The sequence below is a fragment of the Papilio machaon genome, chromosome 18, assembly GCF_912999745.1.
Source record: "Papilio machaon chromosome 18, ilPapMach1.1, whole genome shotgun sequence".
Taxonomy (NCBI): domain Eukaryota; kingdom Metazoa; phylum Arthropoda; class Insecta; order Lepidoptera; family Papilionidae; genus Papilio; species Papilio machaon.
Window position 1 is genome coordinate 838,152 of NC_060003.1, and position 25,774 is coordinate 863,925.

Here is a 25,774-nt window from a genome sequence, read left to right on the forward strand (position 1 = left end):
AGATATATGCTATCGCGGACTTTTATTTAGCACATTTAAAGAGCTACAATTCGCCATACATCATTTTTATGTAGGTCCTATAGTTTAGCCTACGTAAGCGCTGAAAGCAAAAATGTCCCTAATTTCCGCAACAAATTTTGAAGCTATATTCAAAATCTACTAGTCTTCTAGTTATTTTAAAAAAAAAACAAAAAAATGGGACCCACCTGCAAGCACTTCCTTTCGATTAAAATAATTTTTATCAAAATCGGACCACCAGGGGCCGAGTTTCGCGGTAACACACATAAAAAAAAAAAAAAAAAAATACAGTCGAATTGATAACCACCTTCTTTTTGAAGTCGGCTAAAAAGGATCGGAAGGATCGAAATTTGACGGAGGACGGGACGCATAGGAAAGGGTGTATTTTCTTTCTGTGCGTACCCTTCTCTGTCGATTAAAGGTAGGCAAAACATCTGCGATTCGATATTTCAGCGTGGCTGCTTGCTCCTTTGCCACCTTATGATATAAAAAAAGAAAACGAACGTTCATTTCCCATTATTATTTTCATTACAAAAATAAAATAAATATGTAACTGGTTTTAACTTATAACTTTGATAAATATTACTGTTAATATTTAAGAGTTTTGTACAAGTTTATGTAGACTCGGTGGGATCATAGAGGTTATGTAACCTAATAGTTGATTCTAAAAGGGGAGAATGTTACTCATATTAATTAAAATAGTAATTCAATCTCCTCTACGGCTATTTCCATACATCATTAGTATCATCTCCAATTTTATGTATAAATCCGTCTTCAAATATTAAAGTAATTTTGATGCGAGCAAAGAATACATTTTGTATTGGTAATACATCAGGTTCTTAATAAAATTGTGTTTTTTTATAACTAACTAGCTTTTACCCGCGACTCCGTCCGCGCGGAATAAAAAATAGAAAACGGGGTAAAAATTATCCTATGTCCGTTTCCTGGTTCCAAGCTACCTGCCCACCAATTTTCAGACCAATCGATTCAGCCGTTCTTGAGTTATAAATAGTGTAACTAACACGACTTTCTTTTATATATATAGATTTTATTTTTAGATGATCTACGATTTTATATTTTACCAACTTTATAAATTCTGATTTTAAACTCATGTTTAAAATACGTAAAAAATATGAAAGTTTAAAAATATTTTCCCAGCAGCACAATTCCAATATTTATTCAACTTTCTAACAGAATAAATACATTTCAAATGTAATAATATTCCTATTTTTCCAAAGATGGATACCTATAAAAATAAAAACGATATATTCGAGTGTTAACATTCTTTTATCGCATAAAAACTGAAAATAATTTCGACTTCATGGGGTACCAACTGTAGCCCGTGACTGTGTCCACGCGGAATTTAAAAAAAAAACACGTAGCCTATGTGTTCTTCCAGACTATGTTCTACATTTATGCCAAATGTCATGAAGATCCGTTGAGCTATTCCGGAGATACCTTCTAAAAAACATCCATCCATATGTCTAAACTAGACTTTCTCATTCATAATATTAGTAAAATTTGACATCAAATAAGAGTTAAAAATTAATTTTATTAACATTAAGTAATAATGTGTGATGTGACATTTTTTCTAACCTCAAAACGAGATACATTTTGATTGTTATTTGAACATTAAATTAAAAAGAAATTTTATTATTATGCATTAAAATAATTCCACATTGACATTAAATGAGATTTTGTTTTCTTCTTCAGCTTAGTTCTAATTTGAAAAACAAGTTACATAATTTTCTTGAGTCGAGTCGTAAAACTTATTCACAAGTTTCTTGTTTGTTGTGGAAAAAAGCAAAACCATTTTCCATATGCTGTGAGATTTGTCGTGATTAAACGCTAGCCTATACAAAATTTATCACGCGGATTACTTAACTTTATACAGATCTTTAAATTTGTTATTTTTTATTTTGATAAATAGAAATATATTGCAATTTTCCATTTGGCGGGACCTAGGTTTTCTTGATTTTCTGCAAGAAACTATCATTTGGATTATACTATATTTACTACATTTATTTTAAGGATCACCTTACGCTCTTAAAGTGTGATGTCAGTCGTAAAATCAGATCAAATCAAAGTAAGAACTAAAAGTAAAGGGTTGAACAGTCGTTCAATAAATTAACAGTGAGACGGAGCGTGGATATAGCCGCTTGTAATGTTAGGCCGTAAATATGAGAGCAAAGTTTACGGTTACACGTCGTATAGAAAATTAGCTGCAAAGAGATAAATGTTATCTGTAAGTATTATTACTTAAGTTAATATGTTAGCGTAAAACATTCACTGCCACACTCAGAGAAGTTATACTTACTGCTAATTGTAAATTTAAAAACTTTTGACTGTAAATGTCCGTTCTAAAGAAAGGTTTGAACAAGGCGTATTCTAAGCTAGTGGTTAAAACAATATAAATTCAATTCTACATGTAAAAGTGTGTCAAATCATCAGTTCATTTTGTTGTAGATCTGTTTAATTTTGGTACCATAATTGAGAGTTTTCCAGTACCTTTTAGGTTAATTAACTAATAAATAATTAATAGGTTAATTATAATTAATAACAAGAGTCGTAACAAAAACTTATTTATAATTTCTTAAAAAATACATATCTGTACTGCCTCTTTACTGCCTGTGAATGGACCACTATTGCCAGCGGTGAATAAATTTTTCACTCGGCACAGGACAGGGATGAGTTCGCACAGGTGACGGCCAACTTTCAGTAATGGTGAGACATTAGAAGAAGAAGGCTAAGGTTTAAGGTTTTTTTAAATATTTCATTATTTAAAATGTTAAAGCTACTTTTTAGTGTTAGCTTTACGTGAACAAAAACCTCAAGGTTAAGTAAATAAATAGCGCGAAAATTATATCATAACGTCACATGTCAAATTTCCCGCCATAATGAATTTTGACATTGTCATTCAAAAAGCGTAAGCAAGATGGACGCGCCGCCGTAAGTAAAAAGTGTCACTACGGCCAAGCATTTCATCAGTTGAAAGGAGCGAAAGGGTTGTATGGTAATTCGGAAAATATTTTCTTATGTCGTTGACCGTGAAGATATTTTACATGATATACAAAAAGGTTAACAATAAAAAAATGTTTGTAGGACGCAAACATTTTTTGAGATTATTTTTATGAAAGTTTGTGTATCTGTGGCTTTACAATTCCAAAACTTTGTTTCGAGAACATATTGCCATCGCTCTAATTTCCTTTGGAAAGACAGAGATAACATAAATAAGTTTTTGACAGTCTCTCATAAATAAATATAAATTGGTAGGAAATAGAAACAAAAATTATTATAAAAGACTAGCTGTCGCCCGCGACTCCGTCCGCGCGCAGTTAAAAAAAAAAGAAAAATAGATGTTGGCCGATTCTCAGACCTACTGAATATGCTCACAAAATTTCATGAGAATCGGTCAAGCCGTTTCGGAGGAGTACGAGAACAAAAACTGTGACACGAGAATTTTATATATTAGATAATAAAAGAAAGACCATTTTCATACCGTATATTCATAATATGAAGTTGTATTTTACTTCCACAGCCTAGCTACAGAAAAACAAAGTCATTGTTATAACAATACTGAAGATTGAATAAAGTTAAAAAATACTGGCAGCTTGCCGGCGGCGCTTTCATATTTATCTTTGTTCAACTAGTGTTTTCATAGTCAACTGAATTATAACAGCTGTTAAGAATAAACCTACTCCATATTTAAAAAAAAAAGTATTCCACGATGTACTTACAATAAAGGAAAGGAAAAGAAAATAAAGGAAAGGAACTTACAATAAAAAAAAAATACTAAAAAAACAGTGATGAAAAATATTTAGTAAAACAAAACTTAATTAGATCTATAAGTATTACTAACTATATGGTATTATTTATTTTACGAATATGTTATTAAACTTATGTATATAGTTTTGATATGTCACTTAAATACTTATATCTTTTGTTATTTAGCATTTTATTGTGATACTAAGACAAAAGGTATGAAAGAAACAACAAAAAAAAAAAAACCTAACATTTCTTATTGCTGTTAAAAACAAACCCGACAAAATTTATCAAAATACTAACTGTCGGAAAAGTGCTATTAAAAATTCATACAAACATATGTAATTCACCAAGATCACGTTCAGCCGTTCTGGAGTTCCATACAAAAACTATCCATACATCGATTTATTTAAAGTTACAATATTAGTAAGTACAATTTTAACTTTAAATAAGTTTATTAAATTTCAAAAGGTATTATAATCATTGTAAGTATACAGAAATAAAGTTAATACAGAAGCATTGAAATCGTTTCAAATTACCTTTAAATTGGACTTTGACGGTTAGCCGTAAACTGAACAAATATTCGGCTCGGTTCGCGGCGAAAAGCTATAAAATGTGGCCATAAACAACGTTACTTTACCTCTGTTATTTACACTCTAAGGTGCCTCGAATGATTATTATTTAATAAAACTCCGCAAAATAACACCTTGTCGATTGGAATTGTTAAATTGTAGGTCGTGATGATTGCTATTCGATTTTATAATTCACTTAAAGTATGCTGGGAAATTTGTGTTCTCTCATAAAATTGTTTAACGTCCAATTGTTAATATATATCGAGGTTGTACAGATATGTTGGTTAATGGAAAAATCATATTCGCAGCGTGTATCTTAGATTATATTATACGTTTTTACCAGTGTAAGCCACGGGGTCATTAACCTGTAACACCGGCAATAAACTTGAAATCTGTCCGCTTGCTAACTCACTTACAACCGTAGATTGCAGCCGGATGAGATGTCCTATTAAAATTAAAAGAACCCCACCGACTTCAACTTAATTCCAACAAATTTTACAAACATAAACAGTACAATCATAAAGATACTCTGTGGTTTTTTAACAGATTATACAAAACCCTATATATACTCTGTGGTTAATTTTGAGGTTCGCTATGTGACGTCTGAATGTATTCATAGTTCATCTTTGTAATACCTATATTTAAGTTCAGGTTTTAACATGTTTATACAAGAATTTAAAAAAAGACTGGATTAGATTATTTCGGGATCTAGTCAAACGAAACAGCAACAATTGTATTTTTACAAAAAAATTATAAAAATAAATTGATTAAAGATTAAATTTTTTACGCCAGGTGAATAAAAAGCTTCGTTTGCAGCGGACTTTGATTTCAAGTTTTGGACATTTTGCCTCTATGTTTGGAATCGAAACGCCCATTTTTTACCAAATTTCATTTGTAAAAAATTCAAAGGAATTTAAGACAACATAAAGCGTCTAACTTAAGGCTCATAAAACTAGTTATTTGCTGTTATATTTAAACTATTTCTATGTCTACAATAAACTACGTACACATTTTTTGATATTCAATTTAAGTCGACAAGTTCGGTAGTCACAAACTTACTTAACAAGTTAAATTAAAGTACGCATTAAGTACTAAAGTGATTTATGGTTACTTAGTAACTTGTTAACGTTCAAGTTTACGTAAGTGAAGTGTACTTATGATGACATAGAATAAAGTAAACATCGTATAAACGTAAAAAGGAATAACTTTTTCAGTTACGGTTTATTGGAAGTTCATAAAGACAAAAGTTGTTTGTGAAACTAAACCCCTTCGTACACAAGACAACGTAAATCTTAGAAACCAATATTGTATCCTTGCCTCACGAGTCACGAGTATCGTGTTGAGCCCACTCCGTACATAACGTTGAATCGTCGACACGTCATCTATTCAGTTAATACAGGCATAGGGACTACATGTCAACTGTATTTTGCTCCGACATCTCGAAAATCGAAGCAATTTTTCTCTCAACGATCTTTACAAACAATTAGTGAACGACTGGTTTTGGTGACTAAAGAACAATATGTCGGCGACGCGTGTCTTTGACATTGTATTGCGTAAGTTGCTTGGCTTGAGGGTGACGTTTCTCGTTTCAATGTTAAAAAAGTGTTATTAAGTACTTTGTATGTAAATCATCGAACCTTATTTTTAGACGAAAAGCATTGAATTATACTAACGTTTGGTTTTTATCATAATGTTATAAAAACCCTTTTCATTGAATGCTTTTATCGCAGTAATATTTAGATCCATTTTTCAAACTCATTTCATACCAATGAACAGATAAATGTCATTTAAATGGTAACATGTTCTTTGTATAAATATTGGTTTTTACTGCGACAGCATCGTTGTAGGTTAGATTTTTTTGAGGTTATCTTTATGATTGATGTTTTTTTAAGTAAAATATTAATTACGGTGTAAACAGTGAGTTTTAACTGTCAAAATACTTGTATAAAAACTTGTTTTCATTCTCTTTGAAATATCGGACCCAACGATATTTCAATTCAAGTATTTTGAATGGAAACTTATATACAAAATGACATGCTATGTTAACTATATGTTGTACAATAGTCTTATTTTTAAATCAAGTTTTCAAATGAATATTTTTTTTAATTAAATTTAGGATGTTACAGATTTAATTAGACACTATAATATGTTGACGTCGGAATTTAAATATGTATTATTGAATATAAGTACTGTAGAGAGGAGACAGAATATATAGAATACTCACAGGAGACCGAAGAGCTGGCAGCTACCTCGGACAAAGAATTAGTTTAGCTATTCAAAGGGGGAACGCTGCCAGTATCTTCGGAACCTTGCCTAAAGGGACTCCTTTTAATGATATATTTTAGCTTTTATATTATATTTAAGATAGTTGATTACATTTAATTATTTTCCCTTTAGTTAGTACTGTTAAATTATAATGCCTACTTCTAACGAATATTTTAAATAAGTCTTGTTAGCGAACAATTTATCGAGCTCATTTAAAAACTACTTCACGTTGAAGTTTCGAAGTTTATTTCCATAACTGATTGATGCAGGCGTCACGGTCGACTAGTCGAAAAAGTCAAATTACTTCTTTAAAAAGATTTATAAATGAACAAGTATAACTGAATCCTGAATATAAATTTAACGACTGGCAACAATGCACTTGAAGTCAACAAATTGTAGTTATAATAGAATTCATTTGAAAGAAAAGCTTGAATTACAGATATCGGTGATCTAGATTCATAAAAATTAATCAAATATTTGAACAATTTTATTTTTAAAAAATGATATCTTATTTAGCAATCGAACCCTGGTCACATTTAATTGTACCAACCTCAACCACTCGTTTAAATTCAAATTATATAACAAGACATCTGGCAACATCTGTGGTAACTGTAAAGTTCAAACCACTTGTTGCAGGTCGTCGAAAGCGGCACGCAGAGTTAATCCATTATGGAAATAATTTCGTAAACTTCGCTTCTTTCCTAACGACCTCACTGCTAACAGAGATGTGGAAAGAAACTTTAAACTACTTATAAAACTAGTAAAAGAACTTGGTTACAATGTTTTAATAATTAATTGATTTTAATTAATTCAAAATATAATACGGACAAATTACCAAACGATTAGTTCAAGATTTATTACAAATATTTAATTAGATGAAATAACTTCATCAAGTAACTTCATCTTATTTATATCATCATCAGCTCACTATAAGTCCCCACTGTTAGAGTTTACCATAAGTTAGTAGTGACTAGGCCATAGTCAACCACGCTGATCCAGTGCGGGTTTGTTGACTTCTCAGATATGTGCAAGTTGCATCACGATGTTTTTCTTCGCCATAAGAACGTCGGATATACATATATTATAAGAAATTAGAAAAACACATAAGCACATCTTATTCATATCTATTACTAGCTGTCGCCCGTGACTCCGTCCGCTCGGAATAAAAAAAAATTTAATTTATAGCCTTTGTGTTCTTCCAGACTACGTTCTACATTCATATTAAAATTTACCGAGATCCGTGTAGCCGTTCTGAAGATACCTTCAAACAAACATTCCATTCATCTAAACATTCACATCTTATCTTATTAATATTATAAATGCGAATGTTTGGATGGATGGATGGATGTTTGTTTGAAGGTATCTCCGAAACGGCACAACGGATCTTGATGAAATTTTGCACACATGTAGAACATAGTCTGGAAGAACACACAGGCTACTTATTAAGTTTTTTTTAATTGAATGAAATGAAAATATAAATTGAAATGATTGTTCTTATGTTAGTCTCCTCGTAGAATACATATTCTCTATCTTCATTTAGTACCTTACAAAATGAACAATGGAATAGAAATACAGATTTGCAAAGTTGCGAAAGGTTACATAAGTAGTTGAGAGAATTTACAGCCAAGTTGTAAAACACGAAAGATATGCCTTATCAAATACTTCCGGGCTCACTTATGTGAGCTTTACGAAACTTGTTTCCGCATAAAAAGGAATAAAAGAATAAAAATAATATGTTACTAAATAATGTTAGAGACAAAAATCAACACTGTGCCGGTGTATCGGCGCAGCACTAGACATGTCAAATATCTAACAGACTGTTGAGGGTAGTCTCACAAAAGGTTTTATAAGGAAGCGTGCGCTGCTGCTCGAGGCAGTCTCTCTCCATCCGTCATTGCGGAACGTCTGACATTCTTGTTACATTTTTGTTTACTTACGTTCGGTTTGAATTTATACTATTGCGAGGATTATTTAGAAGTAGAGTTAAATTCACTATTTCGCTGTTAGTTTATTTCTTTTAAAATACTTTTGCATCAAATATCTAACATCAGAAGTGGGATAGGATCCGCGTGATTCTATCCACTTTGCTCACTCTGTGGTTGTGTTTGTATTTTCGTGAAAATAAAGGCTAAGAGAAAAATGTCAGAACGTTACCGTGATAATCGTTGTAGTCGCAGTAAGTTGAGTCGACATCAGAATCATACCAGTGTTCGCGAATCAAGGGTGCGCGGAATGCCAGACACATGATCGATAAAAGAAAATCAAAGATTGCCTATGGGGCGTATGATTGGTAATAATAATAAAACTTTTATTTCAGACACATGATCGATAAAAGAAAATCAAAGATTGCCTATGGGGCGTATGTCTAGCCTCCGGGCGTATATGTTGCCTCCGGGCGTATGTTTAGCCTCCGGGCGTATATGTTGCCTCCGGGCGTATGTTTAGCCTCCGGGCGTATATGTTGCCTCCGGGCGTATGTTTAGCCTCCGGGCGTATATGTTGCCTCCGGGCGTATGTTTAGCCTCCGGGCGTATATGTTGCCTCCGGGCGTATGTTTAGCCTCCGGGCGTATATGTTGCCTCCGGGCGTATGTTTAGCCTCCGGGCGTATATGTTGCCTCCGGGCGTATGTTTAGCCTCCGGGCGTGTATGTTGCCTCCGGGCGTATGTTTAGCCTCCGGGCGTATGTTTTGCCTACGGGGCGTATGTTTAATAACAATTATTATTAGTTTTATTTCAGATACATGGTTGATACAAAATGTGCTATAAGTTGTGCCTACGGGGCTATATGTTTGCCTACGGGGATGTGTTTTGCCTACGGGGCTATATGTTTTGCCTACGGGGCTGATTTGCTTTTAGGTCCTTTTTCTTGGAGGTGTTCTGGCTCTTCATGGCGCTTGGGACAGCGTGTAAAACGATGCAGCAAGGATCAATACTCCTTCGAGGACGAAGGAAATGCAGGATGGCCGAACTGTTAGAGACAAAAATCAACACTGTGCCGGTGTATCGGCGCAGCACTAGACATGTCAAATATCTAACAGACTGTTGAGGGTAGTCTCACAAAAGGTTTTATAAGGAAGCGTGCGCTGCTGCTCGAGGCAGTCTCTCTCCATCCGTCATTGCGGAACGTCTGACATTCTTGTTACATTTTTGTTTACTTACGTTCGGTTTGAATTTATACTATTGCGAGGATTATTTAGAAGTAGAGTTAAATTCACTATTTCGCTGTTAGTTTATTTCTTTTAAAATACTTTTGCATCAAATATCTAACAATAATACACAATTTAGCAAGCTATTAACTTAAAGAATTGTTGAATTAATTAACGGTCACACATTTTTTTTAAATTAGAGAATAGAAAATTAATTATATTCAGTATTAAATAATACATAGATCAATTCATTACGATACCTTTCGATATTTTTTAATAGTTTTATACAAAAAATAGTGTATGATTTTTCTTTCTGCCATTCTTATTCTATTCTCGATACTTAAATGTCTACGGATCTGTCTACGTTTAGTGCTACGAAATATGCTACGAAAAGCATCTCAAGGTAGCAAATAAATTATCCTATAAACTTTGAATAAAAACTACAAACCAAATAACGTAAATTTACTAATGTTAAGTAGTTTTACTTTTCAATTGTGTCTTTACTTGTTTTAACCTTCATCGAGGTCTCAACAGGTTACTTTCAATTTATTTGGTAATCATTTGAGCCGAATATGCGATCGAAAAGGGCCATTTCCACTGGATACACGTAAAACGATAATGTCCTATTCCTGCGTGCTGCACATCCTTGAGTTTGGGCTGTAATGAAATTGATAGCAATTTGGTAATATTAAAAAACGTGATCCGTTCACTAATAAAGTAATAATAGAATCGGATAAAGTATAAATTAACTTTGAAGTTATACTTAAGAGGGTTTTTACTCGATTTATAGAAAAATATAACAATGTGTTTCACACTTATTACATATTAACTAAAAGCATAAAAAATATTTTAAAAAAATCTGCGGCGCATTTTAATTTGATGTATTATCGAAGTCTTATATAGCAGACATGAAATTTAAAATATATTTCTAACAAGCCATAGTTACATAATTCTGAATTTAGTTATGATTTTCATATATGATGATATATTAAAATTTAATGTGTGGTTAAATGAAGGATAACTGTTGTTTATTTCTAACCCACAAAACATCACAGTATCTATTTCAAAATAATTAAAGTCGGCTAAGTGACGTGCTTAAAGTTACTCTCATCAACTTAATGCACTTTGTGGTAACTTTTAACTGCATTTCAGGTGACTTGATATCTGGGAGCTTAAAGTCTTATAAAAGACTTTCTAAGCATGAGTATACTCAAATTTCTTTATGTAACATTATAAGAAAAAAAGTTATTTTATGTAGCAAACGCTAACGATTAATTAATTAAATTAATTTAAACATATATAAAGGCATTTTTCCAATTGTAGTTTTAACTCTAAAAAAAATTAAGGTTACAACAAATTTTACATCAACTTTCTGCAGTGGGTAAAGTGAAAATAGGGTTGTTACTTTATGACCTTATATCTTACTATATGTTATATTAAATCAAATATCTAATAATAATTTGTATATTATGTTGTTTTCTAAACGATTGTCCCCCGTCGTCACTTTACTATCTTAATCACTAAACGTGCTTTTAGCGTAAAGTCAAGACATAAAATGTTTCGTGTCGAACAAACGACGCAAATTGTTCAGTTTTATTGCCTTATTTTTGTTAGTGTGGGTTTATACAGCAGTTACACATGCATTTACACAATAACATGTGTCTATACAAGAGACACGGCAGTGGAAACCCAATGTTAGAGACGTACACTTTAACAATGTTGTTTCCGTGTTAGCGCTTGTTAATTTTGTAGTTGTGATTTTACCTACTCCGAGTTTCTATTGTCGAAATACTTGTATAGTACTCGTACAAATTGTCATCCCTTAACGTTCTCTTTAGAATAACTAAGACAACAATTTGTTTTAATTTTATAAGGTGGCAACAGCTGCCATAGACTTATAGGAATAGGAGACTAAACTAGGCTTCCAGTACCACACTCATCAGACAAACGCGGAATTGCTTCCACTTGTCCGCCTGTCTTCTGTGTGTCGTGATATTGCACCGCTCGGCCTGGCCCATTCGTGCACCCAACAAATATTGTTGTTGCGGGATCAACTACAATATGAGTTTTAAAAGGGCGGAATTTCACGGCAAGAGAATACCGTTAAGTTTATCCCTTCTTCTGTCTATCTTTGTATAAATCTTATCTATAACTCATGTAATATCTTTACCGCTACGAACGAAGCAATGTCTTCTTTCTAATAAAACTATAAACTTCTTCCTTACCTCTACAGCCTCCTAGGCCTTGGATTTGTTGAGCAAATTCTGTCATCTCGATCTATGCTGTAATAATATGATTCATAACCGAGGGTTTCTGAGATTAAAATTTCCGTTTAAAACATATTGTTGTTCCTGTTGAATATAGAGATTTTGATGTCGGAAACCCACGATAAGTAAAGCAGTTTAAAGTATCGAGATTATATAATGCATAGTGCTTTATTTTTATCCACTTGATTTTGCAATCGAAACACAATCCGTATAAAGAACGTTGAAGTGTCCACTATAAAGCCATTATGAATACAACATAAGAGATAACTCGATTAACAGACCATTAGTGACAGTCTGTCGCAAAAGGCCCTATCTGATTATATGTATTATATTCGCAAAAGGCCCTATCTCATTGTATACCATTAGGGCCCTTTCCACTTACCGAAAAACACACCGAATTAATCCGATGTGATGGATGTACTAATGTATTACTATCTAATGCAAAGTTTTATTATCTTGTAATATCGTCTACACAAGTGTTAATTTAAAAATAAATATTTTAATCTGTTTTGGTAATATGCAAGCTCTATTAAGTATGTTGACAAACGTTTAACGTTTTTCTATCTTTTTCATTTTTGATAATGACCTAATAAAATACTTAACCTTACCACAATACATTTTAAATGAATATAAGAATTGATTATAATTTAAGTATACATAAATAATATTTTGAGTTTAAAATGTTTTACCAAAGTTTAATATAAAAAAAATATTTCAAAAACAAGTTTCGATTGTAATATTTGAACCTAAGAATTGCAGAATTGAAAAACAGTTATAATAATTTTTTAAACGCATTTCGTACACGACTGTACCTATGTATGACGTGTTATGGACACTACTTAATGCGGCGCTTTGGGCCGCGTTAAGTGAGCGTGAAAGCATTGTCCGTGAGTGTACCGGTGTATGTAACGGTGATTGTATTTGATTGTACTCGAAATTTTAGTGTGAAGTTGAAGGGCCATACGGTAATTTTAATAATTTTTCTAGTGATTTTCCTAGTTTAATTAGGGCAAATTTATAGTAAATTAGTGGTTAAAACATTGGAAAATCAAGATTCTAGTCTAGATTGTGTTATAGAAAAATAAATTCGTTTGCTAAACAAATTTTTTTTTTTTTTTAATGGATGGGTGGCTCAACGGATCTTAGATCGCACAGCTGTAGAACATGGTCTGGAAGAACACATAGGCTACTTATTAAGATTAAGATTTTAATTCTGGGGGGATGAAGTCGCCGGCGACAGCTAGTGCTTAATAAATGTAAATATATATTTTTTGAAACCTAATAGAATGTTTCAAATTAAAATTGACTTATACAAATATTTTTATTTCCTTCGTCGACAAATAATTTTTATACTTTTAACTTTATTTTTATAAATTTATACATGAACTTGTTGCTACTGGTTCTAATATAACGTAAGACACTTTCATAAGGTTAAGGATGGCATATTAAATTTTTTTCCCAGGAAAATTGCAATCTCGCTACTCTAGCGCCGCGGAGATTTGTTGGCAAAACTGATATGTAAATAAAAATTTGTTATTACAATATTTGGTGTTGTACTTTCTACCATGGGTAAACTAAAATTCTTTTATGTTATTTTGTTATCAAAAATAATTAATTGAATAGAAATCTTGTACAAAATGCATCGTATCTAGATGAAGTATCGTTCGATAAACGCGTGCAAAATTTAATTAACAATGGACTTAAGCCGTCGGACACTCGGACAAAGACTAGAGTAGGATTATTTTCAACATAATTGGCTACGATTCATCGAATTGCCATCTCAATATTTACTTCCAATCTCAATCAAAGTAAATTAAATTAGTAAAATATACTTAGGTTAATAAAAATGGTCATTTTAACACCAAGACAAGAAATCACTGCGTGATGAATGTTTCATTATATGTTAGTTTACTTCATGAGGTTTAATTCTATGTACAGCGACATCTATTTTATGGCAGAGGTAAACTAATGTTAGTACCTTATTACTATTGCTTACCTTCTCCGATTTCGTTTGGTATATATTTAAGAAAGTTCTTTTACCTTACAAGATTAAATCTTATTTATGAGTATTGAAATTGTAATAGTGCTACTTTACAGTAAATATTTATTAAATGTAATTTAAATACATTTGAATAATAAATATCTCTATTAACCTTAAACTTACCTTCCCTTACGTTAAAACTTATTTGAATAATCTAGATACGCTCTAAAGGTGGCTGTTATAACTTCTTAAATGATAAGATGAGCGTCTTTTGGGTTTCTTAGGTGTTTTATATAGACTACGATATAAATGTCCGATATTAATGTCTGTGCAGTTTATTGTACGTATTTTTAAATAGCGGCTAACTGATATTATGATCCGTAATCACACTCGTGTTCATACAGAGACATTCTGTATATTAATTAAGTTTACCGTCTATAGTATCATAACTAATCGTACATTTAAGCTACATAAATCATACCTAATTTAGATATTTTTAGTGACGGACTAGCCACTTTTCGTATGGTCATTTACTTTACAGTTTCATCGGGCTTGACTTTTAGCATTAACATCGTAAACTTGGATCGTATTCGGACCATAGTATGAATACGTGTAACGATATCGTGATTTAATCTTACAACTACTCCATCTATTAGTCGAAACTAAAAACAATTGCTTACAATAACTAAAAAAGACATCTGTACGGGAAAAATTACCTTGAATAAGTTAAATAATATTTATAACGACTTCCATAAGCCATTAAAATTATCAGAAAACGTCTAAAAGTCGAACAAAGCGATTTCTTAACTTGAGGCTTTTGTAATTTACATTGTTCAAACACAAACTTAAGACAAATTGACAAAGTTCCTAAAGATCAATTTCCATAAGCAACTTCGCCATATTGAAATAATTAAAATACGAAAAGCATTATAAAATATTATTATAAAAATCTATTTAAATTTTTAAACTAATATTTTTAATCACAATTTTTAATTTGCGATTATTTTTTGTGTACATACAAAAAATACAGAGAATAAAAATTAATTCGTCATATTTATTTTTCAAACAGATAACAACAGATTATTTCTTCAATGGGATTTTTTTTAAAACTGTTCGTGTCAGTTATCAGGGGTATGATCCTTCATAATGTTTGTATTCGTCTCTTAAATACAAATTGTAACAATTCATCCAGACTTTATCTTTCGTTATATTATTTAAAATTCTTAGACTATCGATAGATAATATTTCTCATTTTTAGTATTATAACTTCCGTATAATCAAAAAGTAAATTGTAGTACAAACAGACAAGTCGATTTGTTTATTACTTAACTAGATGTCGTCCAGGACTCCGTCCGCGCGGAATTAAAAATATAAACCTTAATAAGTAGCCTTTATGTACAACATAAGGCTTTTACTTTATCTTTTTGTTATATACCACAAATTCATATTTCTGCAAAATCATTTTAATAATGGTAGATCCCGCAACAACAATATTTGTTGGGTGCACGAATTGGCCGGGTCGACCGGTGCAATACCACGACCACAAAGAAGACAGGCGTGAAGTGGAAGCAATTCCGCGTTTCGTCTGATGAGTATGGTACCGGAGGCCTAATTTTAGTCCTCTTTCCCTTCTCATCCTTTCTTAATAGGAAAGGATGGGAAGGGGAAGTGGATTTGGCGGAAAAGGGGACGCATAGGTAGGAGAAATATCCTCTTTCTGTGCGTCCCCTTCTCCGTTGATTAAAGGTAGGAAACGCATCTGCATTTGCGGATGTCTATGGGCAACGGTCGCCTCGCTACTGTGGCGAATCCAGGTGGCCGTTGGCTCGTTTGCCACCTTATGATATAAAAAAAAAAATTACTTTATTACTTCTACAATATCAAATGCTACCAAGAAACAGTAACTTAAGTCTGTATAATTTTATAGTTTTAATTTTAACTTAAGCAAGTTAAAGCTAGTTGAGCTTAAAAGTTAATAAGATTGCAAAACTAAAAACGGAACTCTTAAACTAAGTGATCGTCGGCCTCGTATAATATGTTACGTGAGATTTTTCTCGGAAACAAATTAACTTAAGTGTAACTTAGTGTATAGAACTTTATTGCAAGCGAACCGTCAAGTTAGTATAAAAGTTTATTATAATCTAGGATAGTCTGGGAAATCAAGTTGAGTGTTAACTAGATCTTTAAAATTAAGTCTTTAATACCAACTGAAATAGACCACGAAGAAAAAAGTCAGGCACTTTGCAGTAGTCGAGTATAGATTAATACTGAGTTTTCACTGCCGAAACATCTGTACATATTCAAATTGTGATTATCATTCTTTTTGGAAAAAAGGAATAAAACCATTTGTTTTCTGTTGGTGTTTCGTCACATGACCCAACAAATCCAAGGTTTTAACAGTGTAAAGATTCGTGAAAGAAATGTAAAAGAAGTCATGAAAAGAATAGATTATAAACCTTAATATCTTACTAGTTTTATAAATGCGAATGTTAAAATGGCTAGATGGATGGTTAGAAGGTATCTCCAGAACGGCTCAACGAATTTCGATGTTTCGTACTCATCAAATTAAAAAATAATTTTCAAATAACATCTTCGTAAGTAAATCTGTGACTTTCTAGTACATATAACTTTAATAACGTATTCTACAAGTTATTAAAGACAACAACAATCGTTGTTTAAAATTGTTGATTGTTGTTTTAACAAGATTCAAGAACGGCAGTTAGCTTCGGAGATGCGTACGTGAGACGACAAAAGTTCAGCCTCGAGTTAATACCGTTACTACGAGTTGTAAGACGTGGTCGACTGAGGACACAATTGTCAACGGTGCACAAAAGTTGAGAGCTGATTTAAATTAACCTGAAGTTTTCACTGCCGTAATACCTTTATTAAGATGATACGATACTCGTCTTCTATTTCTTTCTTTCTAAGAGAATTTGTCGAATTACAACAATCTATTTTTGTCCAAATGCTTAAGCACACAAAATTAAATTAATATGTTTGGATCAAAATAATTTTCCATTTATTTGATTACTAGCTGTCGCCCGTTCGTCCGCGCGGAATTAAAAAAAAACCTAATTAGCCTATAGCCTAAGTAGCCTATGTGTTCTTCCAGACTATGTTATACATCTATAACAATTGTATTAATTTCAGTGAGATCCTTGCAGCCGTTCTGGAGATGTCTTCAATCAAACATCCAATCCATCCATCGAAACACTTGCATTTATAATATTAGTAAGATTTTCAACAGTACTTACAATTTTTCTACTTAGATTGTACCATTAAAGAAGGGCTGTTTATCTTGGCACTATATATTTCATTTATCAGTTTATAGAAAGGAAAGATACAACATATTAAAGTTTTTTCAACAAACTGCATTGTGCCTCCACGACGCATTAGCCTTTGTTTTATATTATTAAAAAAAAATTACTTCATATTGACTTTAATTCAACGTATTACAAAGTAGCACCACACTAATAGGATGGTTGTCGCTGCGAGTTCCGATAGATGTTTGCGGTGTCAACTTAACAATGGAACTTTGCTAGAGTTTTATTATAAGTTTAAGAAGTTGGTGATTCTCATTAATGTAGTCATATCGATTCCCAAAGGATAAATATCAACGTTACTTTCGTTTATTTTAACCCCTGAAGCAATGTTTAAGTTACAAATCGTTGGTTTTTGAGACCAAAATATCTCTGTATGAAACAAATTGTTATCTCTTGTCAAAGATAATGAGAAGGGACGATATGTTTTATACAGAGATTTAGGTCTCAGAAACCAACGATAAATGCACCTACTTAAACATGAACACACTTTCTTTTGACATTTAAAAATGAAATAGTATGTAGGTGAAATTACAATTCGTATCAAACATATCATCATCATCATCAGCTCACTATACGTCCCCACTGAGGGGCTCGGAGCCTACCTCAAGTTATGGGTGACTAGGCCATAGTCAACCACGCTGGCCAAGTGCGGGTTGGTTGACTTTACACGTATCATTGAATTTCTTCTCAGATATGTGCAGGTTGCATCACGATGTTTTGCCTTCACCATAAGAACGTCGGATAAATGTACATATTTATATCGAAAAAAAAACACATTGGTATATGGCGGGATTCGAACCCAGGGACCTGAGGATTGCAAGTCAAGTGCTCAACCCCTGAGCCTATCAAACATATGATTGTTATAAATCGTTTCGTTCTTTATAAATTTACTGAGGTTGATTTCCCATTTTAATGTAAAATCTCTGTAAATTCAATAAACTAAAGCTTTTTAGTATTTAAGTTATTTAAACGGTGATATGAAGTTTACAAAACGTATTAAGTTAACAAACTTATGCACGCGGCACTCTCCAAGTTAGATAGTTGTAGATGGCGCTCGCGTCCATTTTGGCGAGACGTTGAAACGAATGCAATATTTCGAGCGGCACTTAGCACATAATGGACGCTCGGTTCACGACAAATATATTTACGAACGTTGTGACTATGCATGCGATTTTAAAATGAACTTACGCGCTTTCATTACTGTTTTATTCTATTTGAATTAATAATACTTTGTTGAAAAATTATACAACATCTTAGTTCTTACTAATATTATAAATGCGAATATTTAGATGGATTGGATGTAATTTTTGGATGTATGGATATTTGTTTTAAGGTATCTCCGTAACAACTTAAATTAAAAAAAAATGTACATAGATTTAATCTGTAAAATTTAATTTATAAACGAAATTGTTAGTATAGGATCTATATATATATATATATAAAACTATGATCTGATAAGATATGATATATAACATTTAGGAATCTTACAGACTGACATTCTTACAACATTCATGTTTTGATTGAGTTAACATTAGTCAGTCCTATTGTTGATTGGGGCTTTACCTTAGCCGTCTAGGTTGTTTGAGAGAGCTCTAATGAAATAAATAATAAACTACGCTGATTATACTGAAAATTAGCTTCGCTAATTCACATAGAAAGTCCACATTACAACATAACAATGTTCAACTGAACCCATTTTGACTTTATTATTTAAAAGTAATGACTTCCGTAAGTTAACCTTGATGTTGTGACGTGACATAAAGCCTTGTTCACACACTTTTAGTCCCAATGGATCTATGACATTTCTTATATCAACATAGTTTGACAACTAACGAGGTATATTTTTTTTGGAGTTTGCCTCATATCAGTCTATTGCTATGTTGAGTGTTATGTGGTCGGTGTGCAATAAATAATATAATTATTAAAAATACATTGTTCAATAGTATTGTAATTTTTTTTTTCTGTAACACAGTACGGTATTCTTTCTGTCTATATTGTTGGTCTAAAAAGTTCAATTCCTGACGATCTAACTACTAACAAGCCAAACTACAACTAGCCTATGTGTTCTTCCAGACTATGTTCTACATCTGTGCCAAATTTCATCCATATCCGTCGAGTCGTTCCGGAGATACCTTCAAACAAACATCCATCTATCTAAACAAACAAAAAAAAAAACTATAGTCGTCTCTTAAAAATAAATATTTACTTTTGTTTCAGATATCAAAGATGATTCCCCCAAAGACCTGTCTGCTCTTCATCATCATCAATCTGATCTGCATGGCCATCGCGCAGGATATGGAAAAGAGGGTGCCCCAGGGCTTCCTCGGCATGCGCGGTAAAAAATACCTAGACTCCGAAGAGATCGGAGAATTCTACAAACGAAAACCGCAATTCTTCGTTGGTGTTAAAGGAAAGAAGAACTACGCTGAACCAGATATATATGATAAACGTGCTCGAATGGGATTCTTTGGTATGCGAGGAAAGAAGGAATATCCTGAACTGTTGTTCCCGGATAGTTATCCCCAAAGAGTTGGCTCGTTGTTCGGACAAATCGAGTACGCAGCTAATGAGCTACCTATTAATCAAGAGCCACTTGACGATTTGATTACTGACTATATTCAAAAACTGCAAGGCTCGAATCTAAGTCCTGAACATATCGACACCGAGATTATACCGGATGAATCTGAGATGACCAATGAAGTGGATAAGCGAGCGAAACTTCACCAGTTTTATGGCGTGCGAGGAAAGAAGTCGGTTCAGAATAAGCGGCCGTACGATCTATCTTTCCGCGGCAAGTTTATCGGTGTTCGCGGGAAGAAGGATGTTAAGAACGCGCAGGAGATTAAGTTCCTTTTGGGAGAGAACGGGCCCTGGCCTAAGAGGAAGGCGCAGATGGGATTCTTCGGAATGCGAGGCAAGAAGTGGACCGATGGTAAGTACAACGGCTCTCAAATGTTCACCGTTGAAGAGTTTTTTTTTAAACCATATGAACAATTTCGTACAAATCCGTTCAGCGGTTATGCAGTCACGTGGCCAATAAATATACAAACAATATATTACCAATGCGAAAATTTAGATGGATGTATGTTTGTTAGAAGGTATCTCCACAACGGTTTTAAGGATCTCGCTAAAATTTGGCATAGATGTAAGTACAATTAGGCATAATCTGGAAGTACACATAGGCTACTAATAAAGTTTTTTAATAGTTTTTTAATGGATATAAAAATTAATTTATATGTTCCAGAATCGAGCCCAGAGGAGACACCGTATTAGACACAAACCAATCCGAAATCCAAAGCGAACTCTTCCGTCTTGAAGACTTCATCTACTGACATATCTTACTCGTAAGAACGTTTTGCCAATTTTAAATATAAAAGTGTATTTCCACTGTTGTAACACATGAATTAAAACATGTCTTTTTCAAAGTGGTAGAGTAAGATGACATGTTTTTATACAGGTGTTGGGACAATGAAAACTCACTTTAAGCGATGCTTAATAGCGTTTTTTTTTACTAGTCAATAGTTTAAGATGTTACAATGTAGTCCTAAATTATCTAAAGAGTTTAAGTTGAAAGTGTTTTTGTCTATTATATTCAGTAACTTAGACGTTTTTAAATTAGTTAATATGAAACTTAATGTTTAAACTTAGATAGTGAAAAGTACAATTAAATGTATTTACCGTGGGTTTTTGAGACCAAAATCTCCGTTTAAAACATATCTTTGTTTCTGTTTTGTTAATGACAGGGATGACGATATGTTTTATATAGGGATTCTGGTCACAGAAACCTACAGTTAGTATTTTTCCATTCTATTTATTCTTAACGGTATAAAAATAAATAATTATATTATTAAAACGCCATTAAAAGTTCTTTTACAATTTTGGTTTTTTCATATAAATTATGAATGTATCTTGTATTATTAAAATTCGTAAATTACGTCTGAAATATTATATTACTATACAAAGGTAATCTAGGTTTATTACTATCTATGCTTCGTCTTTTATTCAGTACTTCTTTAACCGTTGGTTTCTGAGACCAAAAAGTCTGCATAAAACACATCGTCATCCAGGGATGACAGGTCATTATCTTTAACAAACCAGAGATGGAAATGTTTTAAACGGGGATCTTGGTCTCAAAAACCCACGGGTATTGTATTATTTTAAATCCATACATTTAATTACGTGGATACATTTTGTAAGGGCTGGCAAAATGTTATCGATGTACCATAGTAATTGTATCTAATAAAGTTTAAATGTAATAATTATTTAATAAAGGCAAGTGTCAATTTAAAAGAGTTTTATTTGATACAACTTCTACATTCACAATATTTGCGTCAGATTTTATTACCGATGTACAGTCACGTCCTTTCGCAGTGTTGCATTTACAGAATTGTTTTGTTACTTGCAAGGATACAAACTTGGTGACGCAAACGACGTCATCAGAGTAAAAAGCAATTAGTCATATACTACTTTTAGTATCGGTCAATGTCTTTCAGTGCTTATGAAACGTTAAATTTACTGTCGCTTTTAAGATGAAATACCGTCATATTCCTTGATAGTACTAAATACAAAAATTTAAAGAAAATAAGAGTTGTAATGTGTAACATTCAATTTTTGGACTAACCTTCCTTGTGACTTGTGAATAACCAGAATGTTTTGACATACAAGAATTGGCGGGCACGTGGCGTTAAGTAACACGCAATTGTCACAAGACAATGTCAAGCTAGAATATATTAAATGAATAAGGAACAACTATTTAACGTAATTTATGAAATAAAACCTCCATATAAATTTCATATTTTTTATTAAAACTTTCTCCTTATAAATCCATCGATTGCTAACATAATATAGAACGTACATAGAAGCCATGTCTCAATGTTAGATATATATAAATACATACAATGCTCGTTACAATGACAGCTAACAAACGCCGAACGCGCGGAACCGTGGCGGGAACTTATATGACAGGACGCCATCTTGGTTTTATTCTACAAAATGACCTACAACCATGTAATGCGAAACATTAAATATCTAAATAAAACGATGCATACCAATAATTTTTGGTAATTAACTCATATGTATGCATACATAATTAAATTAAAAAAAAAACCTGTCACATAAGTTCCGCATTAGTCGATTAAATAAAACGAAATGTTTCATAACAAAAAAAACCTTCAAAATCTCCAAAAGGCCGTCGATTTTAAACATGATTTATTTAATAAAGGAAAATATTAAAAATGGATCAGCGAATATAAAAAAAAAAATTATACACAAGCTAAGAAATTCATACCACACTCCTTTTACTCTTTCAAACAGTATGTGCTTTGGAAAAAAAAGTACTAGAAAATCTATACAAGCAAAACGCTAAACGAACAGACTAACTAGTTACAGCAATTTAGGAATATGAATATATTGTCCGAAAATCGCACTAAAATCGGACGGTTCAATTGTTTACTAACAAAAAAAAAACTATCGCAAGACTGAAAAAAATTGAATACAAATAACCCGGTTATATTTTTAGTGTTTTTTTTAATTTTTTACAGTTTCAATTATACTTGAAAAAAAAAATGCTGCAAATCAACAATACAACCATCTGTCAAAAAATGGCGCCATTTTGAAATTAAATTTATTAACAAACTTGATCAATTTATACATCAAATGAAAATATAAGATAAATTAATTTAACTTGACAAGTTAAAAAAAATATTAATTTCCACTAGGAAAAAAATTTAAAATTTATACAAAACTATTCAAAATATATAATTCGATGAAACGTTTACAAACGCAAAGCACATTTTATCCGGAGCAAGAACGATTACAAAGTATTCCCCCAGATAAACCAAATTTTTAAATACAATAAAAAAAAATCGCAAAACACTGAGGAGTACTAAAAAGGAGGCACAATTTTCGTTATTACAAAAAAAAAAAAAGATAATAGAATAGATTATATATTTTTTTTCAAAGCTAACTACTTATATTACAAAAATTGTTTATGCATGTCGTTTTTAAATAACTTATAATTAATTAATATTATTATTATTTATTTCTTTAAGCAATATTAATAATCCATAGCCGGGTCTGTGGTTTTGATGACGTCACACGATTCACAAAATATCGCCGTCTCTATTTTTTCAAAGAGAACGAAAGAGATGGCAACAGAAATGTCAAAACCCAGTCAAAACATCAGAATGTTAAAATTAGATCCAAAATCAAAACTTTACGTACATTTTGATTCATTGATTATATTTTTTTCTGGCGAATTTAAAAGCATCATGTATTATTTAGAAAATTTTAATTATTATTATTTTCAATTAGTTTTTTTTTTTAATTTATTAAAGTACTAACAGTCGAATCTAAAAGAACAATCTAAGACTTTTAGGGAATTAATTTATCGATTTTGGTAACGTTGTAATAAAAAAAAAATCATAAAAAATAACCAAAAAAAAATAATTTTTTTTTGTTTAAAATTCATTAAAAAAATTCTAATATTAATTACAGTAATAATGAAATTTTAATTCATGAGAAATGTAATTTAAAACAAACAAAATATAAAAATCAATTATTACAACGTTACCGAAATATGTCAAAATGTTTTCTTAAAAAAAAAAAATGTTTAACGATTTCGTATTATATTTGAAATTACGATTTTATTTATTAAAGGATATGTTTTGGAATTAAATATTTCATGTTCTGTTCTCATCAGCCTTTCCATAAGTCGCTTTCAAGTTACAGCCATCTTTGATTTCAATGAAGCGGTAAAAAGCAGATTTATTATTTAATAATAAAAATCACAATAAATAAAACTTACAATTTAACTGAATCGCAGTCGTCTATACACAACCTAGTAATGAATATAAATGAAAGAAAAAGTATAGTTCAAATATTCCGAATAGACCATAGACAAAGTTTCATAGATAAAAAAATAATGCAAAAATTAAAAAAAAAAATTGAACATTGTCAATGTACGTAATATATGAAAATAGAACTATATAGAGGTTAATACAATTATCCGAATAGAAGGACCAATATATATATTTGTCTCTGTTTTTTCCAATAAAAATGAACGGGATAACCAATATTTGTCAATACAACTTTAAACACACAAAGATGGATGTTATTATGCAAAAATGAAAAAATATTAATATAAATATATAATGCAATAAAATACACAATTAAACACTAAAAATACTAAATTATTAGACAATTGAATTTTGTTTATAAAACTTTGTCTATGTTGTTATTCTCAAAATTTTTTACCTAAAAAAAAAATTTTCAATTATCGAAGTTGACAATATGACTGCGTAACACATGTTTAATTGTCGTAAAATCGTGAATAAATGCATTAATCGATTAATTACATAATTTATATTAAAAAAACCCGCACAACAACGTTCAATGCAATCTCATTCAAGTATCTTTGAAATTTGAATGAAATCTACCGTCTCGTTCACTCTTGCTGTATTCACCTATGAGTGAAAGAGTAGTACGTACATGCGTAAGTTCCCAATGCATACATATTGGCTGTTGGGTCATTTTATATACAAAATATTCAACAAAAAAAAAAAAACAACCACACACAACCATTTTAAGGTACTTTCCCTTATTCCCCTTTATCTTTATTCCTAGTTAAAAATTTGGACACTTCATAAAAAAAAAAATTAGAAAAATACCAACTTCATAGTCAAAAAAATAACCAACGGACAATTTCTTGCAAATAATTTTAATTAAAAAACGTCAATTTTAGAATCATTCGTTTAGAATTCATTGTCAATATAAAAAAAATTGTAATACTACAATATTATTCAAAATCCAACTTTCTCCCAAAGAGCATAGAGTTCAAAATCGCTTCGACTTCGACACGTCCAGCCAATATATACACTATGAAAACCATTCAATATTCAACCTTAAATCGCTTGTATTAGATTGCATTTTGCAACGTTAGCGGGTGGCCGTGCGTCGCACTGTGGCCGTTGTGCGTGGTGAAGTCGTCGTCCAACAGCTTGGGCATATCGGCCAATTTGATTTGTCCAACTTGCTGTGCATGTTGGTCGTGTTCGGCCAACGTGCGCTCGTTTTGTATAAAGTTGGCCGATATGTGACCAATGTGTTGGTTACCATTGTTGGAAGGTAATGGGGTGTTATCATTCTGTTTGGTAGTGACGGTCGTCGACTGCGTTTCAGAAGTGTCCTTGTTCTGTTAACAAATAAAGATATAAATTGCGATTAAAATTAACATTCATTTGTAAATACTAAAAGCAAAATTGAAGGTATTATGAGAAAATAAAGAAATAAAATTGTATTTTGGTCTTCAATTACGTTTAAAATCATTCCTACTTTTCAAACTTGGTAAAGCAAATATTAGAAGTGGCTGAAATTAATTATGGGTACAGTCAAGGAAATCCGCGGTGTTCCACTTACAGAAAAATTGCCTTGTTCCTTAC

General features: G+C 31.9%; 2 protein-coding genes across 6 annotated transcripts in view; one reads left to right on the top strand and one right to left on the bottom strand.

The window, feature by feature from the left end:
• LOC106707937 (tachykinins) overlaps positions 1 to 20,888 on the top strand; it is a 42,702-nt gene extending 21,814 nt beyond the window's left edge. Inside the window, exons 2-3 of the mRNA XM_045682114.1 lie at positions 19,554 to 20,268; positions 20,581 to 20,888. Coding sequence (XP_045538070.1) covers positions 19,563 to 20,268; positions 20,581 to 20,609 — 735 coding nt within the window. The 5' untranslated portion in view covers positions 19,554 to 19,562 and the 3' untranslated portion in view covers positions 20,610 to 20,888. The remainder of the gene's footprint in view (positions 1 to 19,553; positions 20,269 to 20,580) is intronic.
• Positions 20,889 to 25,073: 4,185 nt separating this feature from the next.
• LOC106707921 (MAP7 domain-containing protein 2) overlaps positions 25,074 to 25,774 on the bottom strand; it is a 41,199-nt gene continuing 40,498 nt past the window's right edge. For 3 of the 5 annotated variants that reach the window (XM_045682130.1, XM_045682129.1, XM_045682125.1), the window contains one exon: positions 25,074 to 25,527. In XM_045682130.1, the coding sequence (XP_045538086.1) occupies positions 25,252 to 25,527 (276 nt within the window). In that variant the 3' untranslated portion in view covers positions 25,074 to 25,251. The remainder of the gene's footprint in view (positions 25,528 to 25,774) is intronic. The other 2 variants (XM_045682131.1, XM_045682128.1) reach the window with 1 other exon arrangement.